Consider the following 18,257-nt stretch of genomic DNA (forward strand, 5'->3'; position numbering starts at 1 on the left):
GTTAATAAAAGAAAAAAAGGAGAAGAAAAGAAAACCTACAGAGACAAAAACTTTACCCCTCCTGTAAACACAGTGGTGATAAGAAATGGCCGTCCTGCAGGAGATTAAGAAGGTACCCAGGGGTGCCTGGGTTGCTCAGTGGGTTAGAGCCTCTGCCTTCAGCTCAGGTCATGATCCCGGAGTCCTGGGATCGAGCCCTGCATCGGGCTCTCTGCTCAGCAAGGAGCCTGCTTCCTCTCTCTCTGCCTGCCTCTCTGCCTTCTTGTGATCTCTGTCAAATAAATAAATAAAACTTAAAAAAAAAAAAAAAAAAAAAAGAAGGTACCCAGATGTGCACTCCAAACAAACGTCAAGAGCAAAGTCCCTGTTCCGTGGGCTCCTTCCCAGGTCAGTGTGACTGGCAGGGTCTTTAAAGCTCTTTTGAGATTTCTTCTTGCCTAATTTTCTTCGTTAACTTTTCCCTCCGAATTAAGTCTCAGAACCTTACCCACTGACAGCTTGCTACTCCCACCTCTTTTTTTGGCACTGAAATCCTCCTCCTACTCCTTCCTCTTCCCCTACCTGCCTCTGCATTTTGGGGCCTGCAAAGTGGTTGTCTCCAGGCTTCTATTTCTCCAAGCCCACATTCCTTCCACTGAGGCAAGAGTCTTGTTAAAATTACTCACCCCAAAATATGAAAGACTCAGAGATTCACACCTGCCTGGAGTAACTCACTTTATAAAAGGAGACAATTAAGTCACAAGAGTGGTGAGTCAAGAGGGCAGGGGTCCATCCCATCCCACCATAACCCAACGAAGCAATGGGGGCTGATAACAGCAACTTGTGAACAGGTATGAAGCCGAGGCATCCTGTTCTCTTCCAAGGCAGAAGGATGGAAGACTTCAAACTCAATATATTCATGCTTTAAATACTAAAACAAGGTCTTTTTCCAAGGTGAGGGGCCACGTTTACTGTATCATGACTCTAGCCGACTTAAGAAAAACCAAAGCCCAATGTCTTTTCTGATGCCACAGGTCTATGTCCCAACTTGGAAGGTTTCCCAGCTTTGAGTCCTTCCGAGAGTCCACACTGAGTTTTGCTCTCTCTCATACAAACAACATTTCTTTCCACCTGCCTCATCTTCAGGCGCCTCCTAACTGGCCAATCATGCTCATCTAATTCAATCCATGATGAACACCGCCAGAAACATCCGGTGGTGGTGCCAATGTGCTTTCCCTGCCTGGGATACTCCGCGCTGAGCACAGATGGGAGTAGCACATGGCCAAGTATGTCCTCAAGACACAGGCTTGTAGGAACAGAAATATCACATGTTTATGCTGGAGGATACAAGGAGGACAGGATTGGGACCTTAACCGGTACACAACAGCTCCAATCAGTCAGCTGCTGATGTGTCTTCTGGCCTTTGATACAAAGCTCACAGAAGAAAGGGAAGAGGAATGACCACCCTTGGCTATCTGTACCATTCCACAGTCACTCTCAGACTCACCTAAATCCTCTAAGATGCGTTTCCATCTATTTCTCACTTCCCTCCGGATCTGCCGCAGGGTGTAGATATCGTAGTTGAGTTTTTGCCACTCCTGAAGGAAAATAAAAATGCAGATTTATTTTTACCCCTTGCCTTCCACTGTTCTCTAATGCCCAAACGGACACTGAGTGAAACAGGTGGGTCTCCTCTTCACCAAGCTTCAAAACCTTTCTGAAAGGAGAGGAGGGCACGCATGAGAAGGCGTCAGCAGGAATCCGACGTCTCCCATCTCCAGGGCCTCAGTCTGGAGCAGGTGATGTTCCTTAAACTCTTCCCGTTCCCGGTGTGTCAGCCTCAATGCTCTTATCTGTGAAGTGGGGGTGACGAAAGGGATGACTTCATTCCAGACAGTTATAAAGATTAAAGGTGTAGAATGGCACACACCCACATTCAGTAAGCCCCTACTAAAACCATGTATGACCAAAGCCATTTTATCCCTGAAGAAACTAAGGCCCAAAGACATTAACTGGGGCATCCAATACCATCCAGCTAATTGGTACCAGAATTGGTATTTGCATCCAGGTCTGACTCCAAAGTTCTTGAGAAATACGGCACACAGCACACACCAAGAACTTATCTCTTCCTTTGTTATCAGAGTACAGTAGACCTGGGAATCCCAAGTTTCCGGATTCCCGGCCAATGTCTTCTTCACCGTATCCCAGCACTTCTCTCTTTTGCTTCAGTAAGATTCACACAATAAGGCAAATGTTTTCAGGCAGAATTGTTTTCAGAACTGCTAAAAAGCTATCATTCTCAAAACTCCAATCTATGGGCAGTAGGGCCATCACATTGGTCTCCAAACAGAAACTGAATCTTTCAGGAGCATCAGAATCTTTATTAAGCTAAGTGTTTCTTTTAAATATCACGAGCATTTTTTGTTAAGGAGCCTTATCTATACAGAACAGCCATTTTATAGAGTATACTTTTTCTTTTCAGCAAAAACATTAACCACACAACTGTTCTAACACACAGCTTCAAAGAACATCATTCTTAATGCTCAACTTAAGATTCAAGTGTGTGATACTCTGACTCCTCTAAGGGCAAATGTTTCAGGGATGACACTCATTTCCTACAGTTCCTGTCGAGCCCGCCCTTGCTGGTTGCTAATCAACTTTCATGACTGGCTAAGAGAAATCCATTTAGCTGCCATTCACAAATATTTATAGATACCACTTTGAAAAGAAAAACCAGCGAAGTAAAGGGAATTTTGTTACGACTACATTTTAGGTCTTGTATTGAATGACAGGCCATCAAAAAGGCATTGATTTCAGCCATTTTTTTAGAAGCCAGTAAGTGGGGGAATTTGAGGACTCTCTCCTGGTCTTCTGTAGGGCTTTTGGTTGTTTGTTTCTTTGTGGTTTTTGTTTGTTTATTTTTTGGACCAAAGGCACGTGTGAACATGTGTGGGCACGAATGTGTGGTGACGGGGGTCTGGGATAAAGCCTGTTCCCTGGAAGAAAGCAAAGTTAACTGAGTCATCTTGAAAATACACAACGCTGACCCATCTTGAGCATCATGTTCAGGGCATGATATATATAATTCGCTACAGAGTGGTAAGTTGGGGGGAAACCTCCACTACTGTTGTTCTCGTTGGATAGGTCTTATTGTACCACATTGGCCATTCAGTGTTGAGCATTCTGGAAAAGAACATGCCTGCTGAAGCCATCTTGCCTGGGTCTGGGTCCCGGCTCCATTACTTCCTAAGAGCCTGGCTTTGGGCAAGTTCATTACTGTGTCTCATGGCCTCGTGTGCGGCATGGGGACACTGTATTTCCGACCTCGTGGGCTTATTCTGAGGAGCACATGTGTTCATACAAGCGCTGAAAGGGACGTGTGATGCCCATTCTCCTCCAGTCAGGGTGGACACGGTTAAGAAACAATCCTCCAAGACTCTGGATGAGGACTGAGGGCAGCATCTCATTTGGGAAGACCTCCAGAAGGAAAAGTGCTCAGCTCTTAGCGTCAGGTACAGTTTTATTCTTTTCCTGAGAACTGTTTCACCGTTTTGGACACTGAATTTTTTAAGGGACCAGTTTCCACTAAGTGAAAATACAGAGCCCTTTCACAGAAAGTTGATAGGGTTTCATAAGCATTTTTGAACGCCCAGAATTTTATGCTCCTTTCTATGTCTTTATTCATGCTTTTTCACTCATCTTCTGGTTTGTGCTCTCTCACTGTCCTTTCATGAGTGTTGCTTTGGTCCTTTTTGCTAAAAAGAAGACTGTAAATAAATAAAATATTACACAGAGCAGTGTTGCGCTGATTCTCAATGAAGTGAGCCCTCCTTAAATGGAAAGTGATGGGGCTTTCAGAAACACTTGATTGGAGAAACCCACACAATCAAAAAATCCGCAGATACTTTCTGTCTTCACACAACCTTAAATTATGCAACAAACCACTAGGTGGCTTCATTAACTTGTGATTCAAGGTCTCTGAGCCTCCGTCCTGGCTTCTTAGGCTGAGGCCCCAGAACTTGTCTGCTCAGCTCAAAGTAGCCAAATCCTATACTTTCAGAGACCCAGCCTCACTGGGTCGTCCAAGTTGAAGACTTTTTTTTTTTTAATTTTCTTCCTCTTGCTGCCCATCTATCAGCTCTTTTGCTATTCCTAAATTCCAACACTGCGTGTCATACAAATTCTTTCTGTTTCAGTATCTGTTACTCTGATAAAAGCATTTGATGGAGAAGCGACAATATGACATTAAAAAAATCTGCTAAGGACGGATCTCCACGCACCCCCACCCCCCGGCCAATGAAGCATCGATTGACTTGTGTGCATGGGAAGTGCTGTTAAAATTAATGGACTAAAGCCATGCACTTCCTATACCTGGATTATTACTGTCGTCTTTTGACAGAATGGTCATGGGTAATCACATATGAAAGGACCTGGAAGTTTTTGGAAAATTTAAAAGCTCTAAAACCAGTAGAAGTGTGGGTAGGGTTTACTAAGAATTGGTTTTGGATAAAACGAATGAGGAGGGGAATTTGAATTTGTCTCTAACATATGACCCCAACGAATGGCATCTGAATGCAACAAATGAGAAATGGTGATGGATAAAATCTTACCCACGGCTAAACAAACTAACTCACCTATTCCCTGCTACTGGAGAAAATCAAGTCTTGTGAAGTCCTACAATTTTTAAGTTGTCACAACACTTTGTTCTTAGACAAATATTTTTAAAATAAAGACCGGGGGGCGCCTGGGTGGCTCAGTCAGTTAGTTGACTGCCCAGCTCTTGGTTCCAGCTCAGATCATGATCTCGGGGTCCTGAGAATGAGCCCCGCATTGGGCTCTGTGCTCTGCCCAGAGTCTACTTGGGATTCTCTCTCCCTCTTCCTCTGCCCCATGCACCCCCTCTAAAATATATAAATAGATTTTAAAAAAATAACAAAGACCAACTAAACACCCTTCATAAGTGAGTTGAAATTCCAACCCACTAGACATCAAAAGTTGAAGTCTTACTTTCTAAAACAATCTTTTGTTTGTCTTTTGCTAAAACCTGATGTAATACATTGTGGCTCATCATGATACAGTGGCCTGAAATAGTAAGTCAATTAGCAAAGGTGTAATAAAAGAAATAATGCAGGGGGGAGGCTGGGTGGCTGGTAGCCAAGCGTCTAATTCTTGATTTCGGCTCAGGTCATAACCTGAGGGTTGTGAGAGGGAGCCCCACATCGGGGGTTTCCACTCAGCATGAAGTCTGTTTGAGATTCTCTGTCTCCCTCTCCCTCTGCTCCTCCCTCCCCACTCTCTCTCTTTCTCTCAAAAAAAAAAAAAAAAAAAGAAAGAAAGAGAAAGAAAAGAAAAAAGAAAGAGTGCAGATTTGATTGCATAAGACACTAGGGAGCCAAGTCCAAGTGAAAGACATGTGACTGAAAGTGTGCTACTGAAGGCACGTAGACCGGATTCTTGAGGTGTTTCTCCTCTCTGTTTGTTGGCCCATAAGATTCAAGCTAGGTAAGGTAAGAAGGCTGAGGTAACACAAAGACAGGCAGAGCAGAGGACTGTGTTGCTGTGAGGCTGTGGATGAATGGGACTGTTAAAAAAGTACTTCACATTTCTTGCTAAAAAAGGTGACGTCTGCATTTAGAGAAATGTACTCAAACAAGAGGCTACATATATTTTAAGTCATCTTAAGCTCTTAGAAACAATTTCAAAAGCAATCAGCTTATCTTTAAGTTATAAAAATAATACGATTACACAGAAGTAAAAACCCAAAGAGAACAGAAGGGTCTAAAATGAAAATGAAAAGTTTGCTTTCCCATCTTCTTTTTCTTGCCTTATTCCTTAGTAGTACATTTGAACATTTCTTTTCCTTGTTACCCCCACCCCTGCTTTCTTGTTCTCCTTCCTCTTCCTCCTTCTTCTTCCTCTGGTAGCTACTTCCATAACTCCAAATATCAGGCTCACATTCCCAATTTCTCATGTATTAACCTGAAACTTTCTTTCAGGTCTGCTACAAAGAATAATTTAGTTCTTCTGTCTCTCTCTTTCTCTCTCTCTCTTTCTCCCTCTCTGTCTCTGTTTCTCTCATCACCAGGGAGACAGAAAAAGTGGGGAAACATTGCCAACAGTATTTGGACAATCATGATCTTGCCACTGGGGCTGGCACGTTGCTGCTCCCCACAAAAGCTGGGTTCTGATAGCGAGGAGGAAAGGTGTGATACGGACACCAGGGTAGCAAATACGTGTGCAACTAAAATGTCTGCCTCATATACATACTTGATGTCTGTTTCCCTGACATCTATTTTCCCCTTCTATCAATCTGCCACCTTTACTCAGATTTTTCTTTGGAGAACAGTTACATTCCCAGCTCTAAAAGTTGGTGCCAACTGACTTAAGCCAATGCACTCGATTTTGGCTGTATATTAGAATCATGCAGGGAGCATTTCTAAAATACCAGTGCACGAGACCCATCTCCCAGGCTGATGAAATCAGAATCCTTTGAAGGGGTGCCAGGTTTGAAATCCAATAACTCACATCAGTAAGCACAGCCCCACTGGGGGGGGGATGGACACCTCACCCAGCTCAGCGAAGGAGATGTAGCTAAAACCATGAGGCTTTCGAGAGCAACCAGGAGAGATGTTCTCCATTCTCCTGGACAATGCAGTGAGAGGGTAAAAAAACTAGAACTAACTAGAACTGCTCCCATCACCGTGACTATCCTGAGAAGAGTCAGCCTAAGGAAGAAGTCAACCCTCAGAGGAGGACAAAGGTGAAAGCAGCACAGAGAGAGAAAGAGAGAGAGAGAGAGAGCACGCCTAAGGACATTCCCATCTCAGGATCTTATCTCATCTGAAGTCAGTCCTACTTCTGGAACTCTCTGTCATCCAAGACAATTCCACTTAGGTTTAGACAATTGGAGTTCTTTCTCTGGTCCTTGCATCCGAAAGATTCATGTTACAAAGTGTGCTCACGGAGTACATAAACAAAAAGGAAACTATAACTACCACACAAAATATTAGTCTCCTGCTTTCCTACCTCTTGCTCCTGGGGGAAAACATTCAGCATATAGACTTACTTGGCTAGGTGAGGTTATGGTCTACAGAGAAGGGGGTGTTAATGGCTCAATCTTTCTGTCCCTACGTGACTCAGGCGATGACACAGATACAACAGCATTCCTTTTCTGGGTCCAGGGACTGCTTTACGGTGCCTCCCCTGAATTCTGTGCATCAGAGCAGAGCTTCTCACTCGGGCAAGATTGTACTTATAACAGGAGAGTGGCTATGCTTATATCTCATTGGCTAATTTCTTCCAAAGATCTGATGGAGAGGGGTCCAGCTACCACTGACTGAACCACTCAACTCCCTTATTTACAAACACACATAGAATCTTTCTGGCTGGATCTAACGAGCAGTTCAAGCTGAATTTTGATTCATAATAACTTTGAGTCAAGACCTATTCACCATTTGAAACCCAAGCATTAGGATACCCTGGTTTTTGTCTTTCTTAGATGGTCAAAAACCATTTTCAGAAGAAGCAGCTGCTCGTCCCCAGGCTTAAATCTGCTTCATTGTCTTCATTCCATATCCCAAAATCAGACAATCACCAACTGAACTTTAAGAAATGGTCCTTATTGTATTTGATCTGCAACAGAGTCTTTCCCAAATTTTGCATGAGTTAATATTACTTCCCGCATGCTCAACATGCCAGCTCAATTCTGTCAAGCCAGAATTCAAACCTAATTCCAAAGTCCACACACACTTAATTTAAAAAAAGGAAACATGAAAGAATGACTAGTTATTGTTACTACCTCAACACAGCTTCCTTTTTCTTGCATATTTATTGTTTGCTTATTTAACTTACGGAATACGTCCATATGATCCACAATCCAAAAATAAAGGCCTTGTCTCCCATTCATAAGGGTATAAACAAGGAATGTTACCAGCTTCTCCTGCACCCTTCCATTTTCCCCCATAAATGGTGGCATACTATATCCTGCACTTTTCACTTAATAGGTTTTAGCAGTTGTTCTGTATCAGAATATGAAGTTCCAGATCCTTCTTTAACATGACTTTCTTTCCCATCTGGTGTAGACAGACACAAAATTATAATAAGCATATATATTTGGGGCGCCTGGCTGGATCAGTTGGTAGAGCATGTAAGTCTTGATCTTGGGGTTGTACAAGCCCCACATTAGGTGTAGAAATTCCTTAAAAATAGAATCCTTAAAGGGCTGTCTAGGCAGTTCAGTCACTTAAGCATCCGAATTCGGCTCAAGTCATGATCTCAGGGATCCTGGGATTAAGCCCCTTGTTGGGTTTTGCTCTCTGTGGGGAGTCAGCTTACCCTTCTCTCTCTCTCCCTCTGCCCCTCCCCTGCTCATGCTCGCTCGCTCTGGCAAATAAATAAAATCTTAAAAAAAAATCTTTTAAAAATGTATATACATTTGTTTTATAGAAAATGGTCCCCTAAAAAATACAATATATTCCTAAATGTGCCTTAAAACTAAAAAATGCCTTAAGATCTTTTGCTTCCAGCACCTGGGGGGCTCAGAAGGTTACTCATCTGCCTTTGGCTCAGGTCATGATCTCGGGTCCTGGGATCAAGCCCCACATCGGGCTCCCTGCTCAGTGGGGAGTCTCCATCTTCTTCTCTCTCTCCCCTCCACTCATGCGCTCTCTCTCTCTCTCTCTCTCAAGTGAATAAATAAAATCTTAAAAAAAAAAAAAAGACCTTTTGCTTCCCCATCATTCTTTCTAGCATCACCATTAAAAATGAAGTACTCCCATGTGTCACTCACCACAGATTTCCCTTCGGGAATTTCCACTTCAATGCAACATTGACACGCCGGCTCTAACAACATTGCCTTGTACAAAAGTTAAACATCTACATCAGGAAATGGCCCAGCGAATGGGACCCCAATACTTTTCCCTGAAAGTGACAGCTTCTTGCTAAAATGAATCCTTTGAACATTGCTAACTGCCATCTCTTTCTTTCCATTTTTGCCCGTTTACATCATCTCGTGTTATCTTCTACTTACAATGAAAAGAGATTCTCCAAAGGATAGAGAAATCATATGGACTGCATCTCTAGTATTCCTTCTTTTTTTTTTTCTGTGGGGGGAAATATCAGATAAATCAGAGAGAGACAGGCAGTGTGGGGGGCGTATATCTGCTAACAGATTCTCTGTTGCTTTTCACAGAGAAGTGTGAGATGGGTAATGCAGAGGAGGGTCGTTTTGCAACCACTGAAGGGTACTCAGAACTGTTGATGTCAGTCTGGAGAAAGGTTTTCAGTAATGCAGGACAGGGCTCGGTGTGGGGGCCTCATCATCGTTTTTATCATTGACTTCATGAAATCAAACCATGGAGGTGGGAGAGGAAGCGAACACACGGCAGGAGAGAACCAAGAGTTAAAAATATGCAACAAATAAGGTCTATGAAATAAAACCTATACACTGGAATTTATTAGGACTAAATGGAGATATATCCTACTGTGAGGCTGAAACAGGGGACACAAGGGACCCGCTTATACAGCAGTTCTGATCCAAGACAGGTGTAGGGTTTGACTCAACTAAAAGCTCCAAATCCACCCAAAATGGGACATTCGATCTGCATTTCTCTTGTGCCAAGCACAGGTCTGGGCTTCCCTTATTCCCAAAATAAATAGCACGTGGAGCACGCCCTAAAGACATGAGATGTAGCCCCCACAACTAATGTATATTATACTGCCTTAATCATGAGCATCTCCGCACTCTGCCCAGAACCCCTGGGGGAGCTGCCTAAAGAGGCATCTTGACCAACAGGGGCACCGCCAGGAGAGGGACTGAGATAAGATGAGATGGTTGGGTCACAGCAGCCTGGCTGGGAGATGTGCAAACCTGGGAGTTTGGTGAGGGCATCCTTCAAGCCTTAGCAGCTGCCGCATGGAAGAAGAAGTCCTCTTCTTTTCTCCTCTCTATATACACTCAAAATACAGGACTAAGACTAACAGATAGAAAAACCCCAAGGAGGAAGATCAGTCGGAGACAGAACTTTCTTTTCGAATGAAGTCTTTGTAAGATGATGAGCTCTTCATCACTGGACCTGGAAGGGATAATTTCTATAGGAAATAAACCACCGTTGAGCCTCGAACAGCTTGGGTGTCAGGGGTGCCGACCTCCTATAAAGTAAAAAATCCACGCATAACTTTTGATTCCCTCAAAACTGAACTACAGGGCACCTGGGTGGCTCAGCTAGTTAAGCATCTGTCCTTGACTCAGGTCATGATCTCGGGGTCCTGGGATGGAGCCTGGCATTGGGCTCCATGCTCAGCAGGGAGTCTGCTTCCGCTCTCCTCCCCGCTCATGCTCTCCATCACTGTCTCTGTCTCTTTCTCTCAAACAAATAAATAAAATCTTTAAAACGACAACTGAGCTACTAATAGCCTCCTGTTGACTGGAAGATACAGTCGATTAACACGTATTTCATATACTATGTGTATTATATTCTATATTCTTATAATAAATTAAGCTAGAGAAAAGAAAGTATTATTAAAATAATATGGAAAAGAAAATAGGGCCAATGTATTTACAGTACTATACTGTATTTATCAAAAAAATTCCTTGTGTAAGTGGACCGGTGTAGTTCAAACCCATGTTGTTCATAGGCCAACTGTATATAATTTTAAATATCCAGAAATGTAATTCTTTTTTTAAAAGATTTTATTTATTTATTTGACAGAGAAAGAGAGAGCACAAGCAAGGGGAGTGGCAGCAGAGGGAGAAGCATGCTTCCCGCTGAGCAGGAAGCCCGATTCAATTTGGGGCTCCATCCCAGGACCCTGGGATCATGACCTGAGCTGAGGGCAGAAGCTTAGCCGACTGAGACACCCAGGCGTCCTCTAGAAATGTGATTTCTGTAGGATCTCTCAATATAATGTGTTTTTCTTGTATCAGCTGACAAAATCCAAAAGGATCTCAAGGCATTTACAAAATAGGAGAGACAGGTAGATAGATAGAGATAATATGTATAGAGCACTTACTTCTTCCCAGGCTCTGCTCTAAGCCCTTTACATGTACTTACGTCGGCAATTCCCATACATGCGATACTCTGGGAGATGGATAGGATTATCCCATCTCAAGAATGAGGAACGTGAGACAACTTGCCTGGGTGTGCACTAGTAAGTGAGACCTGGGACTTCACATCCCAGCAGCCTGGCTATGGGGCCAACGCACAGTGCCACTGTCCACACCACCTTCTAAAACAGGAAGAAGGGATGGGTTGGCAGGTGCGAAGGGAGGAAAGGAATGGAGGAAGAGCCCAAAAGAACAGCTGATCAGAGAAGAAACCAACCTGAAGCCAGAACAGCTGTGCCCAAGGAGGAACCAAGAAAACATTACTGAAGTCTCGGGAGAGACATTTTCTAGAGACAAAGTATTCCCAGGACGCTACCAAACCCAGCAACATCCTTCTCAAGGGCTGGCTCGCTGGGAAGTTGTGCTCCAGTCCCTCCTTTGGGGACCTCAGAGCAGGCAGAAAGGACCTCGACCCCTTCCACTTGCCTCAACCCTTTCTTCGCCATAGTCCCTCCTGTCCACCTCCTCCCCGTGTCCTCTGTGAGGAGAGTCACATGGGCAAAACCATTCCCTCCAAGGCAGAGGGTGCTGGGTGGTGAGGGCGGCCCAACCTGCAAAGGTCTGAGATTCTGAGGACCACAGAGAAAAGGTCAATATTTGACCTGAACTGTGCTTGTCTGCAACAGAGAGCCATGAAACTCCCCATAATTTTCTGAAACTATGCTTCAGGCTCTGAGACTGAGTTTAAAAAAAAAAAAAAAAAAAACCAGAACAAAACAAAGCAAAACAAAACAAAAACCCCTGGGTTTCCTTAGACTTCCCGAGAGGTCCTTCCTCTGCTCCTCTCCCTCGATGCCCCACCTCTCATTCCAAAAGGAAGCCAGCCACATTAAGCTCCCATCCTTGGAAAAGTCCCTGGGGAGCTTGCAGCCCTCTTCTGTCACGCTTGCAAGATTACGGGGTTACCCGATGCCTTCATACAGAACCCCGGCCACGTCCTCCCCAGAACACATGGGACAGCCACCGCCGGCAAGGGCACTCACTCACATGATGGGCTTCCTCCTCCCAGACCTCACCAGGGGGCAGCTCTCATATGCTACATTCAAGAAAAAGGATTTTGGAAGGAATTAGCTTATACTTCTTAAAAGGACAGCTGGGTCACTCACCGACGCAAGCAGCCATGGTCCCCTGCCCGTCCCCCCTGCTGCTGCCTCAAGCTCTAGACCACTCTCCAGGGCCCCCTCACTGCCCAGGCTTCCCTGGGGAGCTTCCACCTGCTGCTGTCACTTCCTCACCGTCCCCTGACAATTCACCAGTCCCTGGCAGCCAGCCCCCTTCAGAGCTGTTACCCCAGAGAGCGCTAAGTTGCCTTCCCCACCTTCTCAGCTCACTGGCGACCAGTCAGGGCTCCACATCCCTTCCGAAGGCCTCAGCCTCGGCCTACCTAAAGCATGGATTTCTGATGGCCATCCCCTTCTAACGTGCCTCTCTGGATTTCTGTGGGAAAGGGAAGAAGGAAGGCGTCTGTGTACGGAGCCCACTGGGTGCAGGACACGACGACTCTTCACCCGCCTCCATCCCGACACTGCCTGGCGTAGAAAGGTCCAGTCTCTCACCCGGAGTGAGTAGCAGCAGGTCTGAGATTTGGGTCGGCTCCCTCTCCAGGGCACCCTCCCGCTGACCTCCCTCCCCCTCTCGCTTTCTTGGCAGCTCCTGCTTCCTCCTTTGCCTCTTCCTCTCCCACAACTCTGCCCGAGCCTCTGCCTTGGGCTTTCCCATCTCCATCTGCCCAGAGGATCCCCACCCCCCAACAATGCCTCAATACCCCCGCCCCGTGGTCCCTACTTCTCTGTCAGTCACCCCCAATCTCCTCCTGACCCCACACTGCTGAGGGTCTGCTGAGGGTCTCCATGGACCCCTTTCCTCTGGCTGTCTCCATGGGGAAGGGCTGCTGCCCAGGCCATGCTACAGAACCAGGGAGACCCAGAACCAGCCTTGGCTGAGGCAGCAACCGCCCTCCCGCGCCCCCAGCTTGGTTCCCGGCTGCCCACTCCCTTCAGTCCTGCTCACCCCGATGCAAACCAGTCATCTGCTCCCGCGATCTGCCCTCTGCCACACTACTGCCACCGCCCCAGCCTTGATGGGCCTGAACAGCTGCAGAAACTGGTCCCTCTTCTTCCTTCCAGAAGCTAGTATCCCCCAACCTGCTGTCTTCCTAAAGCTGAGGCTGGGTCATTTCTCCGCTTAAACACCTGGGTTGTGCTTCAGCGCTTACGGAATAAAGCTGCAATTCCAAGCAGGCTCGCCATGCGCTGACTCTCCAGGCTCCATCTACCACACTCTGCCCCAGGAGTGTGCACCTGCCGCGGGACCTCCAGTCTGTTCTCCCGCGCACCTTGCACCTCCGTGCCTTGCACCACGTTCACGCACCTCCTCATTCAAGAGCCATCTAAATCCTATTCACTCGACAAGGCTCGGCTCAAAGGCCACCGCCTTCAGACACCTTCACCTTTCCCACTGATTGCAAGTAACTGCTTTCTCTTTCAAAATTCCTCAGCCCCTATATGAAAACTGTTGCAGAGCTATTTACTGTACAGACATTGGTACAAAGGTATTCGTAATGTCTCCTTCGCTACTAGACTGTAGGATCCCTGGGTACAAGAACCTGGACTCACCCACGTCTTACACAATCCTCTGTGCAAAGCGTTGCCCCCCTCGTGGGTTCACTGAATTCAAACAAATATGACAAATCGCATAAAGGCTGCATTCTGCCGGTGATTCAGTGCCTCTTTTGATCTAGAAACCGGCACTAAATCTCATCAGAAAAAGTCATTTGGGTGCTAGTCCATGCCCTTTGTGGACAAGGCTGGTTTGTATGATCAAGATATTTTGATTTCCATGTTTTGGGGAAATGATAAATTTGAGAAAGGTGAAATTAAACAAAATAATCCATTCTCCTCCAGCACTCTGTGCCTGATCAAGCATTTGACATTTCAGAAGTTCTTTTTGCATGTGGCTCTTTAAGTAATAAGAGATGCTGAGGCCGGCCTGGGTGGCAAGTGCCATCCCAGGCACAAAATCCAGTGTGATAGTTTCGTAGAGCCCTTTCTAGAGACATGTGTGAAGTGAGGCTCTGACAGTTTAAATAACCCAGCTGAGATCTCACAGCTGTTAGCAGGAGAACCTAAAATTTAAACGCAAGTCTGTCTGACTCCATAACCCACGCTCCTCTTGGTATCCTAAGCTGCCCCTCAACTGGGCCCAAATTTAGCCCACTCTGTTGTCCTTCCCTGTCACCAGCGTGGAAACTGGGACACAAGGAGAGAAATGGAACACAACGTGCAGGGACATTCCAAAAGCAGCTTCTGGCACAGCCACTCGGGTCCAGAACAGGGACAGGCCCCCTCCTCTGTTCTTCAGCTACCCCTTGTTGACTTGCTCCTCACTGCCCAGCAGTGGGAGGATAGACCAGGCAACCAGATTCCAGTGCGAGCAGCAGGCTGGGGAGAGTGGGTCAGGAAAGGAGGCCACGCTCCATTACACAGAGAAGCCTCCTTTAAACATAGCTGGTTCCGAACAGTGTCAAGGGCACTGACCCAGGAGGCGCATCCTCTTTCAGGGCTATAAAAGCCTGTTTTCTCCACCCGCCAGATATGGTGTGGAAGTGGGAAAGACAGGATTGTATTTCACTGTTCCTAGACAGCCAGGCCGCTCATCTAGCCCTCTGCCTCCCCCTCGCCCCAAATGGCACAGGATCAAATGACAGAGCTGAGAAACTTGGCGTGTGAAAGGATAAACAGCAGGGAGATGGACCTTGGAGGAAGGGGCAGGGAGGAGTGGTGGCCAAGGGAGGCCCAGGGACCTGGCACTTAGGTCCTTGGGGGCTTCAGGGCTCGGAGGGCCCTCCAGATGCTCCAAGCAGGGGTTGGCTTTATCGCTTCTGCCTGGACAGCTCATCTGTCTGGAGCATCTGTTGGTGGCTAGGGTCTATGGAAAGGAGCCTTTTGGAGGGGCAGGTCAGACTCCCACGCAGTTCTCTCTCTCCAACTTTGATCAGACCCACCTCTTCAGTGACAGAGGAACAAACCGCTGGGTAGCAGATCTGCATCTGGGGCTCCTCCCTATGGACCTTCCAGAACTATCCACTTGCTCTTCCCCTGAATCCCAGGGAAAGCTGGGCCTGGCAGGGTTCACGATACCCCCAGGTCTAGGACCAGCCTGCTGGGCTGACCACCAGGCCCAGAGGCCCCACCCCCGGACGTTCCAAGTCTTAAAAGACAGTAAAGTGAAACTTTCCGGAGCTCTGGCAGTTTGACTCTAGGTACGCCTTGGAGCCTCAAACCCCTAATCGCATCTGGGAGTCACAGCCTACAGCACCATGGAGGGGCACCTCCTTACCCGGATTGCCTTTTTTGTTTTTTTTTTAGATTTATTTATTTATTTGACAGAGAGGGAACACAAGAGAGGGGGAGTGGGAGAGGGAGAAGCAGGCTGCCCGCTGAGCAGGGAGCCCGATGCGGGGCTCGATCCTAGAAACCCCAGATCATGACTTGAGCGGAAGGCAGAGGCTTAACGACTGAGCCACCCAGGCGCCCCACCCTGATTGCTTTAATGCAGTCCCACTGCCCTTTGCAATGCTCGTGTGTTCTGACCTAGAACTACAGCTAGAATGTTTGACCTACAACAAATGAGACGTAAATGCCAAGCAAAGCCTTTTCAGTTCTCCTTGTTTATTTTCATTCCCCAGCTCTGCTAGGGTTCTGGAAAGAGACTGCTTTGCAGCCACAGGCCCCTGACCTAATTCTTTATCTGGTTTTAACTAGATTAAGCCAAAGGCTAACTCCCAGCTCCTGCCGCCGAAGTCTGCCAGCAAGGCCATGGAACCAACTGGGCTTCTGAGCAATTAGATTTTAAGTCAGTTCTGTCTAATTTGGGGGGTTCCAGCACACTCCGGCTTCCGAGTTAGACGAAGGGCCAGACTCAGGGTGTGATTTGGCGAACACTATCAGTGGGAAGAATTGGGGGTGGGGGGGACTTGGAGTCTGCATGTGACATTGTTATTCTTAATCAACTAGCTGGAACCAGCCCAAAGTCCTAGGACAATTTATGGCTGTCACCAAAAGCAAAGGATGATAAGCCTGCATTCCTGTTCATGGAGAGCAAAGGGGGACTTTAGTTTCTGGCAAGGTAGAAATGACCGATTCATTAACTTTCAGCATGTACCCACGAGGAAGGCTGTTGCTCCCAAGTACTGAGGCGAGTTTAAATTTAAGGATGGGTTGTTTGAATCCAGGATCTAGAAGACAACGGAGACCCAGCCAGCCTTCAGCACCCAGCCCAGGGCTGTCCAGCTCCCTCGCCAGCAGCCACACGTGGCAGGTCTGAACACAGAAACGCTCTAAGTGTAAAAGACACACGGGAGTCTGAAGACTTTATACCAAAGGGGAAAAAAGAAAAGAACATAAAATGCCTCATTAGGAGATTTATAGTGATTATATATTGAAATGATAATAATCTAAATATGCTGGGTTAAAATAAAGATACTACGAAATTCAATTTTACCTACTTATATTTACTTTTTAAAATGTGGCTGGTAGGAAATTTAGAATTACTTGTGGGGCTTGCAGTATATTTTTATTGGACAGGGCTGATCTAGATAATACTATACCCAGTGGTTTAATTTCAAAATGTGGCAACATTATGGGGATTAATGAGTCACTGCTCCTTTTATTGCTAGTGTGTCTTTCAATTTATAAGAGTGCTAACAATGAATTCTGGACACGGAAAAGAAATTTTAAAAATAAATAAAAATTAAGAAAAAAATAAAGTGCTTTCACACCATAATCTCAGTACATGACACCTACACCCAGGTAAATGTCCCATTACTTCTAAAAGACCTCCAAGACAACAGAAAGGTATATCATCTGACTGAATAAAAACCCAAAACTTTTCTTTTAAATTGTTTATTTGAGAGAGCGGACAGCAGGAGGAAGGGCAGAGGAAGAAGCAGGCTCCCTACTGAGCAAGGAGCCCCATGTGGGACTTGAGCCCATGACCCTGGGATCAGGACCTGAGCCTGAGGCAGATGCTTAACCAACTGAGGCCCCCCAGATGCCCCAACTCAAAACTCTTCTAGAAAAAGGAAAGAAAATAATAATACAAAAGTAAGAAACATGTGGTGGGTGGGGGGGGGGAGTGTTTGATACAAATAATAGCAAGGGGTTAACATAGAAAAACCACACTTGTGAACAAGAGACATCAAGAGAGAATTTACAGAAGGATCAATTAGGAGATAATACCAGCTCTTCAAGAATTCTCAAGGAAACCATGAATGTTGTGTTGCTGTTGCTATCTAGCCAAATTATCTATGAGAAGTAACAGACAAGGAGAATGCCTGGGCTGGGCAGGGTGTGAGGAAAGGGGATCCTTCACTACAATTGAGAGTTATAAAATTGGCGTTTTATTTTTTTCACAAACAGGGAAAACTATTGGGCAGTGTGTTTCAAAATATATAAAAATGGGTAAACTATTTAATCCAGGAATTCTAGTTATAAGTATCTATCCTAAGGAAATAATCTCAAATACAAAAGATGTGAATGCAAAGAATATTCATGAAAGCACAAATTGGAAAGGCAAAAAAGTGAAGACAAAAGACCTAAGATACATTAGTCATCAGTGTTCAGGCAGAATATTTATTTACTTATTATAATATATATGAATTTTTGAGACAATTATATATAGAATATATATAGTACGTATCTATAGGTGCATACAGTATAAATTCTATATGTATGTATATACACACAATGTCTCAAACATACAGAAAAATGTATAATATAGTACGCTAATATTTATCTCAGAGTAGAATTTTGTATAGATGATTTTTTTCTCCTATACTTTCCAAATTCTCCACAATGGTTATATACTTCTTTTATAATCAGAACAGAAATTTTAAAACACCTAAGGAGGATTATTTTTAACAAAAATAATTTTAAATTTTAAATTTAATAATTTTGGTAAAAATTAATTTTAACAAAACTTCCTTTGGTAATCCAAACTAATGTCTACTTACTTCAAAATTGAAGAAGTCTAGTTATGAGTACCATTATCACTTGAATTTACTTAGAAAAGTATTTACTATGTTCTGGATGACAACTCACAGACCCTACTCAACTCATATGACTTCAATTAATTCTGTTAAACTGAAAATCCCATGGATAAATTTGTAAGTTCC

The 18,257-nt window shown here is 45.2% G+C and overlaps 1 protein-coding gene across 1 annotated transcript in view; it reads right to left on the reverse strand.

The window, feature by feature from the left end:
- LOC111145675 (melanoregulin) overlaps positions 1 to 18,257 on the reverse strand; it is a 65,230-nt gene that overhangs the window by 9,318 nt on the left and 37,655 nt on the right. The window contains exon 3 of the mRNA XM_022500766.1: positions 1,487 to 1,577. Within this exon, the coding sequence (XP_022356474.1) occupies positions 1,487 to 1,577 (91 nt within the window). The remainder of the gene's footprint in view (positions 1 to 1,486; positions 1,578 to 18,257) is intronic.

The sequence above is a fragment of the Enhydra lutris genome, unplaced genomic scaffold (assembly GCF_002288905.1).
Source record: "Enhydra lutris kenyoni isolate GAN:26980312 unplaced genomic scaffold, ASM228890v2 scaffoldscaffold1, whole genome shotgun sequence".
NCBI classification, from domain to species: domain Eukaryota; kingdom Metazoa; phylum Chordata; class Mammalia; order Carnivora; family Mustelidae; genus Enhydra; species Enhydra lutris.